This window comes from Rhynchophorus ferrugineus, unplaced genomic scaffold, assembly GCF_030347505.1.
Source record: "Rhynchophorus ferrugineus isolate W39M unplaced genomic scaffold, kcgeb_rfMv2 rfM4, whole genome shotgun sequence".
In the NCBI taxonomy this organism is placed as follows: Eukaryota; Metazoa; Arthropoda; class Insecta; order Coleoptera; family Curculionidae; genus Rhynchophorus; species Rhynchophorus ferrugineus.
Window position 1 is genome coordinate 59,537,885 of NW_027472583.1, and position 13,540 is coordinate 59,551,424.

The window sequence follows — 13,540 nt, forward strand, 5'->3', positions numbered from 1 at the left end:
ACCTTTGGAATTTGGAAACACCAGAACGTGATTTTAAAAAAATATGAACTGAACAAATCGTGATTTAAGTCCAATTTCATTCCAGTTTTAGCAGTTCGTCAATTTCGAAGGAGTTAGAAAATGTCTCAATGGAGAAACAGATTTTTTTGGATGGCATCCATAAGTTGTCTGAAGGGTGGGCAACATGTATAGATTCAAATGGCCTTTACTTTGAATAAATATATTTTCCCAATTTGTTGATAATTATGTGGTTATTTTCCCGAAAGAACCAGTAATGATTTTCCAATATACTTAATATACTTAGAAAGTTATTGTAAGGACAAATTCTGGATTAGTAGGCAACGACTGGTAACAATATAATAAATGAATAATTTCGAAAAATCTGAGAGATAAGAAACAATACGTGCTATTAGAGCAATACCCCAAGCAAACAATCAAAGGGTCGACTAAACTAGGACAAAAATATGGTAATTGGGACAATCTAAAGGACATCCTTAAAATAGGCAATCTGGATAACTTGATCACATTCCTCAGAGTCTCCTTATAGACTATTAAAATAAACTGATTTTCACTAAGATAAAATAAGTGCGCTAAATGTTATCACATACATCACTCATGTGTTTGTATCCAATAACTATTTATTTTTATTATACAATTGTAGTTATATGTATATTACCTCAAATTATAAATACACGCTGTAGTATTAATCCTTTTATTTAGCTACACTTAATTTATACATATTATAAACATGTAACAACGACCCTAAAAATTCCAATAGGCTAACGAATATTTAATTAATAATAATAAAAAAACCAAGTTATTTTTTGTCCTAGTTTAGTCGATCCTTTGATTGTTTGCTTGGGGTATTGCTCGTATTGCTGCGTTATTCGACCGTTTGAAGGACGAAATTGTCGAAAAACGGCTGTATTTGAAGAAAAAGAAAGTGATGCTTTACCAAGACAATGCACCGTGTCACAAGTCAGTGAAAACCAAGTCAAAAATCCATGAATTGGGCTTCGAATTGCTTCCTCATCCACCGCATTCTCCAGATCTGGCTCCCAGCGACTATTTCCTGTTCTCAGATCTCCTAGATCCATTTGATTCCGAGGCCATCGTGCAGTTGTTCGTTGGTTACTTAGCGATAAACATTGATAATATATTAAATAATGTTGTTTTTGGGTTAGTAAAATTAGTATATTAACTTCAATGGCAGACGTTAATGTCCTTCCTTGAGTTCTTTTGAATGAACTTTTTAAGAGACAATACAGTGCAACACATCCAAGTATATCATAACTATTCTAATTCCAAAATAATTCCAAACAATTTTGAAATAATTTCAAATAATAATTGACATAACAGCAGATATTTGCCACAAAAATTATAACTTTAATACGAATTATTTACAAGAAGTTTTCTTTTTATTATATGAACCAAAAATAATTGTTGGATTAGTAGGCAACGACTAGTAACAATATAATAAATGAATAATTTCGAAACATCTGAGAGATAAGAAACAATACGTGCTATTAGAGCAATACCCCAAGCAAACAGTCAAAGGATCGACTAAACTAGGACAAAAATATGGTAATTGGGACAATCTAATGGACATCCTTAAAATAGGCAATCTGGATAACTTGACCACCTTCCTCAGAGTCTCCTTATAAACTATTAAAATAAACTGATCTTCACTGAGATAAAATAAGTGCGCTAAATGTTATCACATACATCACTGATGTGTTTGTATCCAATAACTATTTATTTCATTATACAATTGTAGTTATATGTATGTTACCTCAAATTATAAATACACACTGTAACAACGACCCTAAAAATTCAAATAGGCTGACGAATATTTAATTAATAATAATAAAAAACCAAGCGTATAATATATAGAAAAATTACCATTTAAATTGACAATAACATTTATCTATTTTGTTGGTAATTATGTGATTTGTTTCCGAAGGAACCGGTAATGACTTTCCAGTACGCATGTATATTTAGTTGGTGGTTAGTAGGCAACAACTAGTAACAATATAATAAATAAATAATTTAAAAAAATCTGATATATCTGAAACAATACGTGCTCTTAGAGCAATACACCAAACAAACAAAGGATCGAGTCGAACCGGTCTCACCTCCCCAACCGAAACGTCAGAACGCGAGAGAATCATTAGTTTCAATAAAGTGGTCACGAGAAACGTACTAACTGGGAAGGAAAGTTAAAGCGCGTCAATTAATCGAAAAGCAATTAATCATACAACGACGAAAAACCCGCCCTGATGTAATAAAAAGTCGTCAAGTCGCAGATAAACCTCTCTCGATCCGAATCGATCGGCTCTCGAGCGGGAGAGAAGGGGAGCTTTTGGTAGTTACCGGTCGGCCCGGGAGAATTCTAAGTGTTTTATTGTTCAGGTAAATTATTACAGGGACAGCCTATATATTCGTCGGCCTGTTTTTTTCTCACATCGTAAAGGGGTTTTTATTCGTAGCAAATCATAAAAAATAACTCAGAACGTAGGGCCTTTATTTCCTCTGATTCTAGCGTGAAAATAAAATAAAATATATATATAAGTACATATAATTATCAAATTAATCATACTTCTCACAATAGAGTAAAGGGAATAATTTAAAAATGATAACAGGTCAATTGAAACGTCCTCAGTCTGACACATAGATGGCGCTACTAGAATTAAATCCCTATGTTTTTTAGTTAGTCCTAACCCTCAAAAGATGCGTGTGTAAATTTGACAACTGTCGGATCATTAGTTTGTGAATTATAGCATTTTCAGTGAAGCAACTTTTTGAAGCAACAAAATATTGCTTTTTGAAGGGAGAAAATACAATTGAAGCAAAAACTTGGCTTAATGCCGACTTTCCGGCCACTGCCCCAGGAAAATCAACCATCAATGATTGGTATGCTAAGTTTAGACGTGGTGAAATGAGCACCGAAGACAGTGAACGTAGTAGACTCCCAAAAAAGGTTGTTACCGATGAAAACATTTAAAAAAATCCACAAAATGATTTTCTAATGACCGTAAATCGACATTGAATGAAATAGCAGACACTCTAAAGATATCAACTGAACGTTTACATCATATCGTTCACGAATATTTGGGTATGAGAAAACTCTATGCAAAGTAGGTGTCGCGCGAGCTAACTTTTAACTAAAAAAAACGACGAGTTGATGATTCGGAACAGTGTTTGAAGATGATCAAGCATAATAAACCCGAGTTTTTGCGTCTTTTTTGTTTTGACAATAGATGAAACATGGCTCCATCATTTCACTCCGAAGTCAAGCAAACGTCGGCTGGCAAAGTTATGGCGTCTGTACTTTGGTATACGCATGGAATAATTTTCATTGGCTACCTTGAAAAAGGAAGGACCATCAACAGCGACTATTACATAGCGTTATTCGACCGTTTGAAGGACGAAATTGTCGAAAAACGGCTGTATTTGAAGAAAAAAAAAGTGATGCTTCACCAAGACAATACACCGTGTCACAAGTCAGTGAAAACCAAGTCAAAAATCCATGAATTGGGCTGCGAATTGCTTCCTCATCCACCGCATTCTCCAGATCTGGCTCCCAGCGACTATTTCCTGTTCTCAGATCTCAAAAGAATGCTCGCTGGAAATAAATTTTTGTCGAATGAAGAGATGATCGCCGAAACAGGCCTATTTTGAAGCAAAGGACAAATCGTACTACAAAAATGGTATGGAAAAGTTGAAGGATCGCTATAATCAGTGTATCACCCTTGAAGGGAATTATGTTGAATAAAAAAAAACTAATTTTGCCAAAAAATGTGTTTTACTCTGATAGGCCGGCGACTTTTCAATTAACCTGTTATGCCTAAGAAGATAGAAGATAGAAGAACAAAGATGAAGTTAAGAGCAACAGATATACACTATACAAGTTTTTTAAGCCAAAATGGCGGATAACCTCGTAGATCCATTTGATTCCAAGGCCATCGTGCAGTTGTTCGTTGGTTACTTAGCGATAAGCATTGATAATGTATCAAATAATGTTGTTTTTGCGCTAGTAAAATTAGTATATTAACTTCAATGGAAGACATTAATGACCTTCCTTAAGTTCTTTTGAATGAACTTTTTGAGAGACAATACAATGCAACACGTCCAAGTATATCATAGCTATTCTAATTCCAAAATAATTCCAAACAATTTTGAAATAATTTGAAATAGTAATTGACATAACAGCAGATACTTGCCACAAAAATTATAACTTTAATATGAATTATTTACAAGAAGTTTTCTTTTTATTCTATAAACCAAAGATAATTGTTTCTTAGAGTTCTGAGCAGTTTTTGAAAACTTAAACACAATTAACTAATAAAACAACTTAACTAACAAAAAACAGACTAACTAAGAAACAAAACTTCCATGAAGGTTGTTTAGAAGCTGCTATGATATATTTTCTAATATTTTCTAATAGATTTGTCTCTATTGATACTATTGATGGCATTAAATGAAAAATAGTCGAATAACACTAATAAAAAATACGTTTTAACAGTTAATGTGAAATAAGTGCTAAGAATGAATAGTTTTTATTTAACTTGATAACATATATAATTATATTCTATACGTGAAAAATGAGAGAACGTGAATAATAGCTTAAAAAATGTGACCACATTATCAGTTGAAAGGATGTGGTTAAGACTTACCGCTTGATACTCATTAGGGATGTTGACCGAGGTGCAAAATATCGATATTTCAAGAAATAAAACAAATGTTCGATACTTTCCCTCGAAATCTATAAGTTTTTACTGTCGATATTTTCCTTTGTAATAAAAGTCTGATACTCGCATTTACAACTATCGCTACTTTTTTCATAAAAATATCGATATATCGAATACAATTTCGGATTCGGCAAATATATGAATCAATATTGTGGAAAATGATCGAAAATATTTTGATTATTATATATTGCACCAAATTTCTGATTTTATAGTCAAGATAAAACAATACAATATATTAGATATTATAGATATATATAGCTTCCATAGTGTCCTAATAAGTTTTTATTTTAAAAAGGCACTTACCGGAAAAATTGGTACAATATATAATAATAAAAATACTTTCCATCATTCTCCAACATTTTTTCCCATCTTCTCGCCACATAGCGATACCGTGTCTATGCCGTACCATACTAGATAGATGTGAACAGTTGGTTCCACTGCTACTTGGTACGTTCTCTAATAGATGTGGCTGATAAAAATACAAGAAAACACCTAATGTTAGAACTTAACATTGTAAAATTAGGAAGGAGATGCACATGTGCTTTTGTCTTATTGGGTTAGCTTATAGAATGGTCAATATTTTAAAAGTTATTTTAAATGAATATTAATTAAAACCTTTGTTCAATAAATTATAGCAATTGTAACTGTTCTTTTTTCTTTATATGAACAAATTATTATGAGGAATCAGTCAGTAATTTATAAATGTATTCTGTTTTGTTTCAGGTGGCAGGCTCCATCATTGGCAAAGGTGGTCAGAACATCACCAAACTGAGAAGCCAGGTCAGTATACCAATCCCAGCACGTCACACGATCTACCATTTCTCCTTTTGGTAATCTTTACTCGCTCGCTTCTTCAACTCTTTCGATCGGAAATCGATCCACGTCTCGTTCAATCCCAGCAACAAAGATGTCACCCGTTGCTCGCTTCAGCAACCATCTCGCACCGCGATGGCTCATACTCAAAAATCCAGATATTGTCGCACACGCAGCCCAGTTTTGTTTTTGTTTTGTTTGTGCCTCCGAATATTGCAGATTCTCTAGTCGAGCGTAACCCTCCGCCACTGCCAACACGGGATACCGTCACCAAAATCATCTCCGTTAAATCTGCAATATGGAATAACGATTTGCGAGGAAAAGAAACAGCCTCGACCGCCACGCAAATTTTGTTTTGTTTGACTTTTGTTTATCTAGTTTTTAAGTTGTTTATTTATTAATCATATTGTTTTCTTTTTCTAGTTTTATTTAGTTATTGTTTATTAAGTTTTTGAAACGCCTTGGGTAGATATATTACCGTGTTTTTTGTCTCAATTTGTCATTAAATTAATTAGTATGCAGTACGTGATTCGTTTTTGATCAATTAACGTTGAATTTCAGGATTTCAGATTATATACAATAATTGGAAATTAATTTTGAGGGATATACCTATCTATATTACAGCAATGTCAAAATATTCATAAAATTCGTCGTGAATGGCAGTTTGTTGGAGCTGAATTAACTTTAGTTGATTAGTTTAAAGGAAAAAACTGTTAGAAACTTTACGTGAAACAAGTTCACCATTAAAATGATTTGCTATTTTGGTTTCGACGTCTAGTTTTAAACAAATTCGATACAAGAAATTACCAAACCAAGCAAAAAGTTAGATGATAAAGAATTGGAAGAACTAACCAAATTAATTAAAAATATAAATGGAAATTACATTCACCTTATTTATCAGACATTGCCTCCCCAGATACTCATTTCTACCGATGTATAATGATTCCAAAATCATAGAAAAATCTGTGATGAAAAGAATCTCGAAGTTATGATATTATAATATCAAAACAGGAGAAAAACAATAAAGTTTTTGTTCTAAAAATAATATACAAAGTCTCTAATTAATTATTACCCTCGATGAAAACGAATAGCGCAAGAGGTTTATTGCTACCATAAACACGCAGGTTCAAAATAATGATCTTAAAGTTTTTATTGCTGCCAACTACTAACCAAAGTTAACTAGTTTTTGAGATTGTCATTTTATTAAGTTGTTTTTGAGAAAGTTTTACTCGGAAAATATTAACAATTTGTAGTATTACAGCAGTCAGTCATAATTATTTTGTTATATATTAAATTATTTAATGAATAATTTCTATATATTTTCATATTCAATTGTTATAATGAGTATCAATATGTGTATAGCAATTTGTCAATAATGTTGACGATGTTCCTAGTTGATACATATTGAACGTATTTTTTGAGCATTGCTGAATTTAAATGATTTTAGTGATTGAAAATGGTTTAAAATACTTATTCTATATCTCATTGAACTAATTTATAAATATAGTAATTTAATAGTTGATGCAACTTAAAGGGATATGATGACCTACAATTTTGAAAAAGTGCATTTTTAATTTATATATTTTCAACTTTGAACTATTTTTAGATGTACTATTTTTTCGAAATTACGTTTATTTTCGGAGATCCCTTTCCCAGCTTTTAAAATATTGAATTTTTGAAATAAACTTTTTATATATTCTTGATAAATAAAAATATCGTAGATCCTAAAATTGTTTCTTGCCTTCCTTTATGCACTTTAAAATACATTAAAAAAAAATTCTTCTAGGGCAGAATACCTTCCTAAGTTGAGAATTCATATCAAATTATCGTCAATGCACGTCATAAATGATGTCTAATATAGTGCCAATTATGTTTGTAAAAATGTAAAATTCGTTTTAAATTCGAAGAATACTTTTCCTTCTCATTTTATCATAGTTATAAAGAATGGTGCCTGATGCATGTCTATAGAATTCGATGTTGCCAAATGTCTTCAATTTTCTTTAAAACATTAGTGATGATAATAATAATGGGTTATAACCCGACAAGCGTTGCAAATGAAAAATCAAATTTGATAGGGCAACATTGCGACGTGCTGATGTCGTAAATTTTACTTACATTAGCTGTTTTATTGGATAATCTATATGATAACAATACTTGTACAGAATTTTTCAAATAATAAAACCTTGAATTTATAAATGAAAACCCTCAAAGTTAATTTACGGCTTTTGTAAATATTTATTCGACCCCAGGATAAAAATAAGAGTTAAACTACAAATTTAGCTATGAATAATAACGTTAGTTGATATATTTGTAGTTACATAATAATTATTATAATAACATCAATGAGGGAATAACATAAGGGAATTTCTAGACGATTTTCTTGTTAATTATGGTCAAATAATTCCGTTTAAGCCCCGTTAGAAAACTGGCCATTCTTAGCAACATCTTCGTTGGATCGATCTTATAATTGCGTTGATGAACAGTTGAAAAAGACAAAAAACACGGAATATATCCGCCGTAAGTCAACCAGGCCGACACTAAAGACAGTTTTAACTAATGTGTTCTGTCCCCCATGGCCCGCCCGTGACCCGTGACCAATGCCCATCGTTGCCCAATGCCCATATTGTGCGCGGTTGCCACTGTTGCCACACCACATCTCTTCGCCATCAACCTGTCCGCATGGAGCAGTACAAAGCCTCCATTACTGTTCCTGATTGTTCAGGCCCAGAACGGTAAATGCCCACTCACTACTACTGTCTTACTATTTAAAAAAAAATGTAATTGTTGTTACACCGGCTCTGGTTGCACTGCATTTCAATTTAACAGTTACCCATCATAACCGTCAACCCAAGAAACAACCCCCTCCCCCCATGTCATCACCACCACCATCACCACTCACCATCATGATCCCATCCTCATTTAGTTTTCTATTATCTCTGTCTGTCTCTCTATCTCTCTCTGTCTGTGTGTTTTTCGATATCCAACTGTACGAAACTCATGCCGCCACGTATCACGACCGCGAGAAGTGTTTCCTTCTAACCCAGATATTATGCTTCAGCTTCAGCTTTTTATTTTTGGAATTAAATTTGCTAGGGGTATCGATAATTGAGCAATAGCTGTTTGTTCAGTGTTCGTGAATCAAGTGTGATCGGTTCCTTCGCCATGTGTTGGTGAAAACATCTTGGAACAAATGAACGGTAGTTAATTATGTCTAAAGATAGAAGGAATTGTTGATTTACGAGATATTTCAGATAATCTAAGATATTTTATTAATTGTTGTATGTATAACAATCATATTATTTATTAAGTTGTGAACTAGTAATTCTCCATATCTATGCCATGTTGAGTGAATGAATAACCGATGTGAATAGTGTATTGCTGGACTAAAGATTATTTGTTCAAAGGTAATGAATCAAATATGTCCAGTTCATGTGTCAGATACTGGACACATTTTTGAAAATAATCAGCAATGAATTTTATCTCATTAGAATATTTCAATATAGAAAGAATTATTAACAATGAAATATTTTTTAAAGAAATTATCATAAATGTTGTTATCTCTTTGAGTCTTTTGACAATATTGTTTCCGAAAATATCATAAGTTCCGGTCAATTTTTGGACACGAGCGGATGAGAACGATTCTAACGTTATTTTCCTCGAACTCCGTACGTCAAGATTTGTTCTAGTTTTCGAATTCTCTTGTAGTGGCGGCACTGCGCTCTTATAATGGCTGTCAGCTGATGGCTTTTCACTAAACATAACTTGGAGCTGGTTTCTTGTTGAAAAGTATTTTCAAAGTGTTTTTGTTACGTTTATAGACGTTATTTGCTCGATAAACCTAGATAATTCGTGACAAACGCAAAACGTGATCCATTGTTCAAGTACGAGGCAAAAGATGCCATCGTCTTCATCATCGGCGAGCAATGAAACCCATTTAGTTATGGACGATTACTGTTGGATCCTGATGCTTAAAACAGACCCCAAGCAGTATGAAAAGCTCACTTCAACCTTTGTTCATTTCTGATTTATTCTTTATAATTCAGTAAATGGTCAAAAATAGTAGTACAATGGATTTATTAAATACTTTGAAAACTATATCTAATTAAAAAAAATAGGCTGCTGATTCAGATTCGGCCACCCAATTTACCTTTTAAACAGCCCAGATAAGTTGTCTAGATTCAAAATCATGTGTATTTGTTATGAGTGGATGGAATATGTTTATGAGTGGAATGAATGCAACTAACAAAATATACCACAATAATGTAGCATGTTATACACTTGCTTCATACAGTACATACGTTGCACCTTCTGATTACTACTAAGTGTGAAGCCCTTCAGCCTAAATGTTAATAGTTTCAGATCTTTTACTGATCATACTTAAAAATATGTATTACTTGTACAAATATGAAACCACCTTTCTTAAAAGAATCCTTTCTAATGTCTTTGCTTATATTTGGCAGATGTGATAAAAGTCTTTTAAGTTCTAATTTTAAGAACATTCATTTTAAAATGGGATAAAGCTAAGCATTATGTTTTCCAGCTAATTAAGATATAGTTTAACAAATTGTAGTGGGAAGTACCACGTCATATTCACCCGACAGTATACCTTCAGATGGACTTCCGCAGAAATTTACAACAAGTAACCAAAATTATTCATTTAATAAAATTTATTCTTACTTTAAAAATTACTTTTCAGCCACCTCAAAAATCATGAGGTAAATTGGTTTTAAAAAAATCATATCATAGAGTAAATTAATGTGATTCCACCATTATTATTAACAAGTAGTGAATATCACACAATAAGTGATTTTTTCGTGTAATATCATACACATTCATCTAATAATATTCAAAAAAAAAAACACCAACTATATCTTTTACTCATTTTGTACTTTATTTTTTTACAAAGTTGAAACTGAAAAGTATAAAATGACGTGACGTTTCATTCAAAGGGTTCGGTCCTTTTTACTGTTCCTGCATTGTGACCTGACTGGTTTCAGGATCGTTCGTCTTGTAGCGAAGCGGTTTTTACTGCAGCGGCAAACACCGTCTGGATTCGACTGCTTCTAACGTTTCGCAGAAAACTATTTTATTGGTCCACTTACCGGGTTTATAGCTTGTGGAGCAGCAGGTTTCTTTTGTTGCAACCGCTGCCTTATTTCGTCTTGATATGAGAGGCCATATTACGTTACGTCTTATACTTTTTCCTGGGCTATTTTCTAAATGTAGTTCTATTGTATGACGAACAGTTCCCCAAATGATGAGCTTTGTAGTTTGTACACGTATTCATAATTTATTATTCATATATAATAAATGGGCTGAAAATTCGCCGCTTTTGCAGTTAGTATTGACCTTCAAAAGAAAGCTGTTAAAATCTCATGATATTCTACTAATACATTTGTGAGTTATTGTTCCAAGAGTGAAACTACTTCAAAGACAATTTCGTATTTTAATTTTACATTGCTTCTTGATGGGACAAAATATCGTTCAAGCGAAGTAATGGCTTGAAAAGTGTTAGAAGGACTCCGCTCCATCGGAATCAACAATAAAACGTTGGTTTGCTGACTTCAAACGTTGTCGTAGAGACACCAATGATGCAGAACGCAGTGGACGTCCTAATGAGGTGGTAACACCAAAAAACATAAAAAAACCTTCACAAAATCGTTTTGAATGATCCATGTGAAGTTGTGTAAGATAGCTAGCCTCGTAAAGATATCAAAAGAACGTGTTCACATTACCGAAATGTTTACATTTGCTAACGTGATTTAAGTAGTTTGAATAATAAACGTTTTGTTAATGCATATACATATATTTATAACAAACTAAACAAGAATTTCACCTACATTCTACATATATTAATCCATATTAACACCTACGTCCGTAATTTACGAAGAGCCAAAATATCTGGACGTGATACTTATTTTTTTCAGACCAATCTAAAGCTTGGTTAAGAACTTCTATAATTTGTGGCTCAGTCACTACTCCTAACTTCATTGGGAAGGTCCTGATCGTCATTAGTGTTCATACCTTTCTTCTTATTATTATCATTCGTCTGTTTATTTTCTTTCCATAAATTGATATCAGCTGGAGTACAAGAAATGTCAATAAGGGTTCACCATTTTCAATAAATCAGGAAAATTTAAGAACACGCTGATAAGAATATCCGCTTTCGATCGTAATTGTCTCCTAACAGTGCTACAAAAGAGATGTTTCTAACATTTTTGAATAGTTCCTTGATTAAAAACAGTACTGGCAATATACAAATTTCAGATGAAGGTAGAGTCATTCGGTAGTATATTTTATCGCATAATTCAATTATCTTATAATTTCAACTAAAATCTGAATTTTAAAAAAGATAATCAAAAAGTCGTATCACCCAGTAGTCTCTCACATTTTAATCTTTCAATATCATAAATAATTTTAAAATGTGTATTTTTACGTAATACAAATGCTTGTACTTTATTCTGTTTCTCATTTAGCCCATGTGAAGGAAAATTTTAATATAATTTTACATAAAATTAACTATAGAGCTCATTATTGGATCTTGTATGGAGATAAGTTCTCTTCAGGCTTCTTGGGCAACAAAAGGGATCTTCGAACTTTCCGTGTTTTACATGAGAGCGGAACAACAGAGCTGGAGCAATATTGAATCAAAAGTCAACGGCCCTTATAAAAACTTTAATACGCCGCAGAAAGAACATTTTAATACTACATATACACTTTAGTAGACCCAAGAAACTCTTCTGCCATCACTGTTGATAAAGTTGGAATCATAATCTAAACTGAAATAATGTGATTTAGGTAAATTGGTTTAACAACTTTTTACAAGAAATGTTAATTGACTTCTTTAGTTCTTTAATCCATAAAATAGATCTCATACCACTTACTCATCATATCTCACTGATTTAGTTTGTTCAATTAGCTGCAAAAGATATTAAGAAACTATTTTTAAAAAATAATAAAATGTCAACTAAATGTATTATGAAGACTTTAGGTTCAATTAATTCACACAAATAACTCGATTTTATTAAAGTTACTAAGATATGGAGGTTTTAATACTAAGAAACGATTTCGGATGACCATTTTTCTGGAATTGTTTGTTCCTTGTCATTCAACGAAAACCAAAAAATACAGGTCTCGATGATTTTCATTAGTTACATATCTTCTTCCGATCAGTAACTATTGACGTAACCATGAAAGTTACCAGAATTATTTGTTGATTAGAATATTTGTTATAAACGTCTCAATAAATTTATCTAATTAAATTCGGAATAATTGAGAATTTGAATTTGTGATGATGAGAATTCAAGTAGTAGTAGGAGATCCATTCCTTAGTTTATCTTATTAAAATTATTACTACTTCTCTACACATCATTTTTATATGCACACTGCTTTTCTACGCTGGTCGCCATAGTTTAACTCTTTTCTACAACATTGTCAATTTCTTTCTTATCTGTAGAGATACCCAGATCACCAATCAAGTCAGCATTGTCGTATATATCTAAGAAAGTCTTGAATATTTTTTATGTTTTTACTTCTAGGACGACTCCATAGTTCTCTACCATATAATCATACAGATGTTAGTATGCAATTATGGATTAAGATGTTATTATGTATTAACAATTTAGATTTTGTTGAAAGAAGCTAACATAACAGTTTATATATTCTCTATTGTTTGTTCCTTTTTATGGAGGCATCGCTAACTGTTTATAACTTTATAGATGCTTGTCAATTTTTGTATTTTATTTTATTGTCTCTTATTTAGTTATATCCCAGTAAAGATAGGATAGTCTCTCTTAACTTTGGTTACCATCCGAGGAAACTATAGAGCAGATTTGATTTTCTTCTAAAGAGCGTTTAATGATTAATTGGTGATTTTTTTTTTTAATCCAAACTAATACAACATTTTTTTAACCAAATTTTAAGGTTTCTGATATAACTGTATTGTTGATACGGGTTATTGACCTTTTCTTAACGTA

The 13,540-nt window shown here is 32.2% G+C and overlaps 1 protein-coding gene across 11 annotated transcripts in view; it reads left to right on the forward strand.

Annotated features, from left to right (window-relative positions):
- Window positions 1–13,540, forward strand: part of HnRNP-K (Heterogeneous nuclear ribonucleoprotein K) — a 287,517-nt gene that overhangs the window by 205,015 nt on the left and 68,962 nt on the right. For 9 of the 11 annotated variants that reach the window (XM_076401602.1, XM_076401605.1, XM_076401607.1 and 6 more), the window contains 2 exons: window positions 5,475–5,531; window positions 8,253–8,296. In XM_076401602.1, the coding sequence (XP_076257717.1) occupies window positions 5,475–5,531; window positions 8,253–8,296 (101 nt within the window). The remainder of the gene's footprint in view (window positions 1–5,474; window positions 5,532–8,252; window positions 8,297–13,540) is intronic. The other 2 variants (XM_076401610.1, XM_076401611.1) reach the window with 1 other exon arrangement.